Source organism: Panthera onca, chromosome X (genome assembly GCF_046562875.1).
Source record: "Panthera onca isolate mPanOnc1 chromosome X, mPanOnc1 haplotype 2, whole genome shotgun sequence".
Taxonomy (NCBI): domain Eukaryota; kingdom Metazoa; phylum Chordata; class Mammalia; order Carnivora; family Felidae; genus Panthera; species Panthera onca.
Window position 1 is genome coordinate 43,055,208 of NC_138357.1, and position 9,512 is coordinate 43,064,719.

Genomic DNA, 9,512 nt, shown 5'->3' on the forward strand with positions numbered 1-9,512 from the left:
TTCTGTGCATTGCATGAATGCTTTAATTTCAGCTCATGACCTTGTACATGGCTCCATAAACCTTCCACCGAACTAAATATATCTTGTGAAAATTATTCTCCTTTGTCTGTTATCCAAAGGAAAGTACAGATGTTCTCTCATCTCATCTCTTAAAGATTTTATCTTAAGAAAAATACCAAATTATCTAAAATTCTAATCTACAAAAAATAACAGAGAGGTTTTGCTAGTTTTATCAAGATGCCTCCCTCTGTAAAAGGCTGCCTCTGGATGAAATAAAAAATAATTTAATTTTCATAAATGTAATTTACTCACAGAGTTTTTATATGTTGCTATTACATTTGAAAGACAGCCCATGCCATTTATGGCTCCAGAAAGCCACTTTTTCTACTCCTTGTCCCTATTAGATGGGTCTTCAGTTTTTCAGAGGAGATAGGCCTCCACACAGTCCCTGGTGAGCACACCATTAAATATTTTCTATTGTTTTACTAATTATAATGAGCAATTATGTTTCTGGATCAGAGTTTTCATCCAGCTAAGATCCCCCAATGGTTCTCTCACCTCATCTCTTATAGATTACCTTCCTTCCAAAATGCCACTGTTCCTCTGTCTGGTGCTCTTGGTACTTGGGCTTCACTGTGCACCACCTAACAGATCTGAAAGCAAATTAACCACCTGCAATTCCTCCCAACAAAATGCCACTTTTTATAAGATGTCATCCATCAATGCCGACTTTGCATTTAACCTGTACCTGAGGTTCACTGTGGAGACCCCAGATCAGAACACCTTCTTTTCCCCTGTGAGCATTTCTGCAGCTTTGGCCATGCTCTGCCTTGGGGCCTGCCACAACACCCAAACTCAAATCATCGACAGCTTGGGGTTTAACCTCACAGACATCCCAATGGCAGAGATCCAGCAGGGCTTCTGGCACCTGATCTGTTCATTGAATTTTCCAAAGAAGGAATTAGAATTACAAGTGGGGAATTCATTGGGAAGCAGCTGAAGCCACTTGCACAGTTTTTGGATGATGTCAAGAGCCTCTATGAGACTGAGGTCTTTTCCACCGACTTCTCCAATGTTTCTGCAGCCCAGAAGGAGATCAATAGTCATGTGGGGAAGCAAACCAAAGGGAAAGTTGTAGGCCTCATTGAAGACCTCAAACCAAACACCATCATGGTCCTGGTGAACTATATTCACTTTAAAGGTAAGTCTCTGAGATTTGCATTTGTAGGTCAGTGTTCCAATAATCTGGTGGGGCACTCTGGAGAGCTCATGGTCTCTTCTCACTAGCATCAGTAGGTGTGCCACATATCACAGTGACCTGCTCCACTGGACATGGCTGTGTGTAGTTTTGGATCTTCCAGGAGGGACACATAGCTCTGTGGATGAACTCAGGAAATTTCTAGGGAAAGGGTAGTTTCAGAGAGGTGAGTGACAATGGTATGAACATCGTGCTCACCTCTAGCTAGAAAATCATGGTTTCCAAAAGATCTGGTGAAGTTGGACAAACTTGTACTTAGAAGGTAAATAGACTTGGGTTTAAACCATACTGTGACCCTCACTTGCTGTGCATTCTTGGACATGTTACATAAATATTTCTGTCATGTACAATGCACCCACTATGTGCCAAGCACCATGCTACATGTATGGTTTGCACACACTGTCTCATCTAATCATTAAAAGGGCCTAAGTTCACAGTTAATGAGTTTCAGAGTTGGTACTCCCACCCAGGTTTGTCTGATTCTAAAGCTCGTGCTTGTAACAATAAGAAACATGTGACTCTTTTCTGAAGGTCTGTGCCCAAATGATTTCTCCTGGTTCTACAGCACATGTCAGCCACATTTGGTGGAGGAGTGAACAATTCTTGGCCACAAACCACACACTTATAGACAGATAAAATGGCAGAACAGATCTGTTGTCTCATTTCACCCTGTGTGTTGGATGTGCTTATACCTTTTTACAGAAGAAGAAACTGTGGGTCTCATGGGTTTAGTGTAAGTATAGTGTTTTTGAACACAGGTTGAACAGCTGTTGAGCATGGAGTCCAACAGCCCTGGGTGTGACTCCTGGTTCTGCCATGGGCTAGCTGGGAGACCATGTAAAGTCACTTTCTCTCCCTGGTCCTCAGTTAATCACTTGTAAAACTGGTTGACAATAGGTACTTACCTATGTGGTGGTCTTAAGTACCAGATAAGATGACTGATGTAAAAAGTCACATTGGCATTAGTACTGGTTTATAAAAAGAACTCTTTTCTTTCTGTATTTTAAGCCCAGTGGGAAAATCCTTTTGATCCATCCAAGACAGAAGAGGGCTCCAGCTTCTCAGTGGACAAGAACACAATAGTGCAAGTGCCCATGATGCACCAGATGGAACAATACTATCACCTGGTGGATACAGAGCTGAACTGCACAGTGCTTCAAATGGACTACAGCAAGAATGCCCTGGCACTCTTTGTCCTTCCCAAGGAGGGTCAGGCGGAGTGGGTAGAAGGGGCCATGCCATCTGAAACACTGAAGAAGTGGAACCATTTGCTGCAGAAGGGGTAAACATCTTAGATGATGTGAGAAGTAGAGGGTGGGCATAATCTTACAGGTGAAACAGAATTCAACAGAAACCCAGAGGTAGAAGACTTACCCTGAACCACTTAACAGCTGTGGGATGACTACAAAAGTATACCTAGATCATACTCTGTCAGTCCTTTTACCAAGCACTTTCATACTTCATTTAATTTAAGCACATCAACAAACCTGCAAAGGAGATAATATCATAGGAATTTTCAAATGAGGAGTCAGGACTAGAAAGAGAAAATAAACTCTCCAAAGCCAGTTAGCTAGTAAATTGATGTTTTCCCAGAAACCAGCTAGAGCTTAGAGGGTGGGTAGGATTTTGACATTAAGAAGTAGGTGGGGGGAGGCACCTGGGTGGCTCAGTTGCTTAAGTGTTCGACTTCAGCTCGGGTCATGATCTCACAGCTCATGAGTTTGAGCCCCGCATCGGGCTCTGTACTAACAGCTCAGAGCCTGGAGCCTGCTTTCGATTCTGTGTCTCCCTCTTTCTCTGCCCCTTCCCTGCTCATGCTCTGTCTCTGTCTCAAAAATAAATAAACATAAAAAAATTAAAACAAAGAAGTAGGTGGGAAGCCAGACTGGGTTGGGAGTACTAAAGGGAAAACCATGAAAATTTCCAGGTGCTACCAATTGACATTTATGCCATTGGCTCCCCAAAGTTGTCCAACACCCCAGAGATGTTTCTTTTTGATTATAAATGAGTCACATCTTCCTACTTCCAGTGCTGTAGTCCAACATTGGCTGAACCAGAGCTCATTTATTCCAGGGTAACTTCTAAGATTTTGAAACCATGTATTGACCTGAATAACAACAGTTGACAATACCTAAGGGAGGAGCATATCCTAATATAATACAATGGTGTCAGACATAGGAAGGGAATGAGGAGCTTGGTGTGCTGATAGCCATGTGTTACCTCTCCCTTCCCCCCACAGGTGGATTGACTTGTTTGTTCCAAAGTTTTCCATTTCTGCCACATATGACCTTGGAGCCATCCCTCTGAATATGGGCATCCAGGATGCCTTTGCTGATAATGCCAATTTTCTTGGACTCACAGGGGACAGTGGTCTGCAACTTTCCAATGTAAGTTGGTAGAGTGGAGTCCCTTGAAGGTATCAGCTGGAAAGATCATTGAAAGTCATTTAATTCAATTATCTCATTTTATTAATGATGATTCTTAAAACCAGAGAGGAAGAATGATTCTTCCTATGCCAGATTCACTCCAGAGTCATTCTCATTACACCCAAACAAGTCACTGTGACAGTTACTTTCATTCCTGACCTTCATGTCCTAAAACTATTCTGATAGAAGAAATTAATGATAAGAATTAATTCTGGTGAGATAGAGTTCTGGAAGAGGAGGCAGTGGAAGAGGAAACCATAAGAAGTGATTTCTAGAGGCAGAAAGCCATGGAAAAAGAGGTGGCTCCCTGACAGCCAGCTCTAAAACCACCAGATTCATTAACTATACTTATCCAATTAGCCTTCATATTCAAGCACCATCAACAGTGTGATAAAGGGGTAACTCTGCCTTTCCCTTTCCTTTCTTGCTTCCAAACTGTTCCAAAGACATTTTCTGTTACTTGGGATCAGCAGTGTTTGTTGCCCCCCTTCCCCACAGGCTGTCCACAAGGCTGTGCTGCACATTGGTGAAAAGGGAACTGAAGCTGTAGTTGTCCCCGAAGTCAGATTCCTGGATCAGCCTGAGATAACTCTCCTTCACCCTATCATCCAATTTGATAGATCCTTTCTGTTATTGCTTTTGGAGAAAAGCACCAGGAGCATCCTCTTTCTGGGGAAAGTTGTGGACCCAACAGAAGTAATTGGGAAATAGGCTGTTGGCTAATTGCATGTGCTTGTTACAATAATAAACAAACAAACAAACAAACAAAACAAACAAATGTATGGCCTGATGTGATTGGTGTGGGCTTGGATGTGCTTTCCTTTATGCAAGAATGAAGATTGGACCCTATCCAAACTGTACTGGGTGTGAAATAGGCCACTCCAGTAACCAAATTTTCAGATACTCAGTGAGTGACTCATTACCCAAAGCACAAAAAGGTACCATGTCAGTGCATTCCTCGTTGTCAAAAATCCCTTCCCCCCACCCACAAGTTAGTTAGTTCCAAGGAATTTGAGCTGACAAGTGCACCCTCTTCTGCCTTGTGGAGAATAGTTAAAATTCAGGTCAGATCCTCATAATTCATAATTATTATTTTATTTTTATTTGTTAAAATGTTTGTTTATTTATTTTTGAAGAAATAAAACACTTTACTTTTTATCTCAAAACATTGATTTTATTTATTTTATTTTTTCAAATGTTTATTTATTTATTTATTTTAATATGAAATTTATTGTCAAATTGGTTTCTGTACAACACCTAGTGCTCATCCCAACAGGTGCCCTCCTCAATACCCATCACCCACCCTCCCTTCCTTCACACACCCCATCAACCCTAAGTTTGATCTTAGTATTTAAGGGTCTCTTATGGTTTGGCTCCCTCCCTCTCTAACTTTTTTTTCCTTCCCCTCCCCCATGGTCTTCTGTTAAGTTTCTCAGGATCCGCATATGAGTGAAAAAATATGGTATCTGTCTTTCTCTGTATGACTTATTTCACTTAATATAACACTCTCCAGTTCCATCCATGTTGCTACAAAAGGCCATATTTAATTATTTCTCATTGTCACTTAGTATTCCACTGTATGTATAAACCACATCTTCTTTTTCCATTCATAGTTTGATGGATATTTAGCCCTTTTCCATAATTTGGCTATTGTTGAAAGTGCTGCTATAAACACTGGGGTACAAGTGCCCCTATGCATCAGCACTCCTGTGTCCCTTGGGTAAATTCCTAGCAGTGCTATTGCTAGGTAATAGGGTAGGTCTGTTTTTAATTTTTTGAGGAATCTCCACACTGTTTTCCAGAGCAGCTGCACCAGTTGGCATTCCCACCAACAGTGCAAGAGGGTTCCCGTTTCTGCACATCCTTACCAGCATCTATAGTCTCCTGATTTGTTCATTTTAGCCACTCTGATTGGCATGAGGTGGTATCTGAGTGTGGCTTTGATTTGTATTTCCCTGATGAGGAGTGACATTGAGCATCTTTTCATGTGTCTGTTGGCCATCTGGATGTGTTCCTTAGAGAAGCGTCTATTCATGTTTTCTGCCCATTCATTCACTGGATTATTTATTTTCCAGGTGTGGAGTTTGGTGAGTTCTTTATACATTTTGGACACTAGCCCTTTGTCCAATGTGTCATTTGCAAATATCTTTTTTCCATTCTGTCAGTTGCCTTTTAGTTTGTTGATTGTTTCCTTTGCAGTGCAGAAGCTTTTTATCCTCATGAAGTCCCAATAGTTCATTTTTGCTTTTAATTCCCTTGCCTTTGGAGATGTGTCAAATAAGAAATTGCTATGCCTGAGGTCAGAGAGGTTTTTGCCTGCTTTCTCCTCTAGGGTTTTGATGGTTTCCTGTCTCACATTCAGGCCCTTCAACCATTTTGAGTTTATTTTTGTGAATGGTGTAAGAAAGTGGTCTAGTTTCATCCTTCTGCATGTTGCTGTCCAGTTCTCCCAGCACCATTTGTTAAAGAGACTGTCTTTTTTCCATTGGTTATTCTTTCCTGCTTTGTCAAAGATTAGTTGGCCATACTTTTGTGGGTCCAATTCTGGAGTCTCTATTCTATTCCATTGTTCTCTGTGTCTGGTTTTGTGCCAATACCATGTTGTCTTGATGATTACAGCTTTGTAATAGAGGCTAAAGTCTGGGATTGTGATGCCTCCTGCTTTGGTCTTCTTCTTCAAAATTACTTTGGCTATTTGGGGCCTTTTGTGGTTCCATACAAATTTTAGGATTGCTTGTTCTAGCTTTGAGAAGAATGCTGGTGCAATTCTGACTGGGATTGCATTGACTGTGTACATAGCTTTGGGTAGTATTGACATTTTAACAATATTTATTCTTCCAATCCATCAGCACAGAATGTTTTTTCATTTATTTGTATCTTCTTCAATTTCCTTCATAAGCTTTCTACAGTTTGCAGCATACAGATATTTTACACCTAGGTTTATTCCTAGGTATTTTATGCTTCTTGATGCAATTGTGAATGGGATCAGTTTCTTTATTTGTCTTTCTGTTGCTTCATTATTAGTGTATAAGAATGCAACTGATTTCTGTACATTGATTTTGTATCCTGCGACATGGCTGAATTCATGTATCAGTTCTAGTAGACTTTTGCTGGAGTCTATCGGGTTTTCCATGTATAATATCATGTCATCTGCAAAAAGTGTAAGCTTGACTTCATCTTTGCCAATTTTGATGCCTTTGATTTCCTTTTGTTGTCTGATTACTGATGTTAGAACTTCCAACACTATATTAAACAACAGTTGTGAGAGTGGACATCCCTGTCGTGTTCCTGATCTCAGGGAGAAAACTCTCAGTTTTTCCCCATTGAGGATGTTATTAGCTGTGGGCTTTTCATAAATGGCTTTAATGATGTTTAAGTATGTTCCTTCTATCCCTACTTTCTTGAAGGTTTTTATTAAGAAAGGATGGTGAATTTTGTCAAATGCATTTTCTACATTGACAGGATCATATGGTTCTTTTCTTTTCTTTTATTAATGTGATGTATCACATTGATTGATTTCCGAATGTTGAACCAGCTCTGAAGCCCAGGAATGTATCCCACTTGATCATAGTGAATGATTCTTTTTATATGCTGTTGAATTCTATTTGCTAGTATCTTACTGAGAATTTTTGCATCCATATTCATCAGAGATATTGGCCTGTTGTTCTCTTTTTTTTTTGCTGGGTCTCTCTCTGGTTTGGGCATCAAAGTAATGCTGCCTTCATAGAATGAGTATGGAAGTTTTCCTTCCCTTTCTATTTTTTGGAACAGCTTGAGAAGGATAGGTATTATTTCTGCTTTAAATGTCTGGTAGAATTCCCCAGGGAAGCCATCTCGTCCTGGATTTTATTTGTTGGGAGATTTTTGATAACTGATTCAATTCCTTTTCTGGTTGTGGGTCTGTTTAGGCTTTCTATTTCTTCCTGTTTGAGTTTTGGAAGTGTGTGGGTGTTTAGGAATTTGTCCATTTCTTCCAGGTTGTCCAGTTTGTTGGCATATAATTTTTCATAGTATTCCCTGATAATTGCTTGTATTTCTGAGGGATTGGTTGTAATAATTCCATTTTCATTCATGATTTTATCTATTTGGGTCATCTCCCTTTTCTTTTTGAGAAGCCTGGGTAGAGTTCTATGAATTTTCTCAAAAAACCAACTCTTGGTTTCATTGCTCTTCTTTCCAGGTTTTTTAGATTCTATTTTGTTTATTTCTGCTCTTATCTTTATTATTTCTCTTCTTCTGCCGGGATTGGGGTGTCTTTGCTCTTCAGCTTCTAGTTACTTTAGGTGTGCTGTTAGATTTTGTATTTGGGATTTTTCTTGTTTCTTGAGATAGGCTTGGATTACAATGTATTTTCCTCTCAGGACTGCCTTCGCTGCATCCCAAAGCGTTTGGATAGCTGTATTTTCATTTTCATTTGTTTCCATATATTTTTTAATTTCTTCTGTAATTGCCTGGTTGACCCATTCATTCTTTAGTAGGGTGTTGTTTAACCTCCATGCTTCTGGAGGTTTTCCAGACTTTTTCCTGTGGTTGATTTCAAGCTTCATAGCATTGTGGTCTGAAAGTATGCATGGTATGATCTCAATTCTTTTATACTTATGAAGGGCTGTTTTGTGACCCAGTATATGATCTATCTTGGAGAATGTTCCATGTGCACTCGAGAAAAAAGTATATTCTGTTGCTTTGGGGTGCAGAGTTCTAAATAGATCTGTGAAGTCCATCTGATCCAATGTATCATTCAGGGTCCTTGTTTCTTTATAGATTCTGTGTCTAGATGATCTATGCATTGTTTTAAGTGGAGTATTAAAGTTCCCTGCAAATACCACATTCTTATCAATAAGGTTGCTTATGTTTGTGAGTAATTGTTTTATATATCTGGGGGCTCCTCTATTCGGCGCATAGACATTTATAATTGTTAGCTCTTCCTGATGGATAGACCCTGTAATTATTATATAATGCCCTTCTTCATCTCTTGTTACAGCCTTTAATTTAAAGTCTAGTTTGTCTGATATAAGTATGGCTACTCCATCTTTCTTTTGACTTCCAATAGCATGATAGTTCTCCATCCCCTCACTTTCAATCTGAAGGTGACCTAGGTCTGAAATGAGTCTCTTGTAGACAGCAAATAGATGAGTATTTTTTTTATCCATTCTGATACTCTATTTCTTTTGCTTGGAGCATTTAGTCCATTTAAATTCAGTGTTATTATTGAAAGATATGGGTTTAGAGTCATTGTGATGTCTGTAGGTTTCATGCTTATAGTTATGTCTCTGGTACTTTGTGGTCCTTGTAACATTTCACTCACAGAATCCCCTCTTAGGATCTCTTCTCGGGCTGGTTTAGTGGTGATGAATTCCTTCAGTTTTTGTTTGTTTGGGAAGACCTTTATATTTCCTTCTACTCTAAATGACAGACTTGCTGGATAGAGGATTCTCGGCTGCATATTTTTTTCTGTTCATCACATTGAAGATTTCCTGCCATTCCTTTCTGGCCTGCCAATTTTCAGTAGATAGGTCTGCTACTAGTTTTTTGGGTCTCCCTTTGTAAGTTAGAGCCTGTTTATCCCTAGCTGCTTTTAGAAATTTCTCTTTATCCTTGTATATTGCCAGTTTCACTATGCTATGTCGTGCAGAAGATTGAGTCAAGTTATGTCTAAAGGGAGTTCTCTGTGCCTCTTGGATTTCAATGCCTTTTTCCTTCCCCAGATCAGGGAAGTTCTCAGCTACGATTTGTTCAAGTACACCTTCAGCCCCTTTCTCTCTCTCTTCCTCCTCTGCAATCCCTATTATACGGATATTGTTGTGTTTCATTGCATCACTTAGTTCTCT

The 9,512-nt window shown here is 39.7% G+C and overlaps 1 protein-coding gene across 1 annotated transcript; it reads left to right on the forward strand.

Moving 5' to 3' along the window:
* The first annotated feature begins 589 nt into the window (after positions 1–589).
* Positions 590–4,395, forward strand: SERPINA7 (serpin family A member 7). Its single transcript, XM_081792604.1, is given in 5 exon segments — positions 590–977; positions 980–1,201; positions 2,267–2,540; positions 3,498–3,645; positions 4,183–4,395. Coding segments are annotated over 5 exon segments (1,245 nt in total).
* Positions 4,396–9,512: the final 5,117 nt, after the last annotated feature.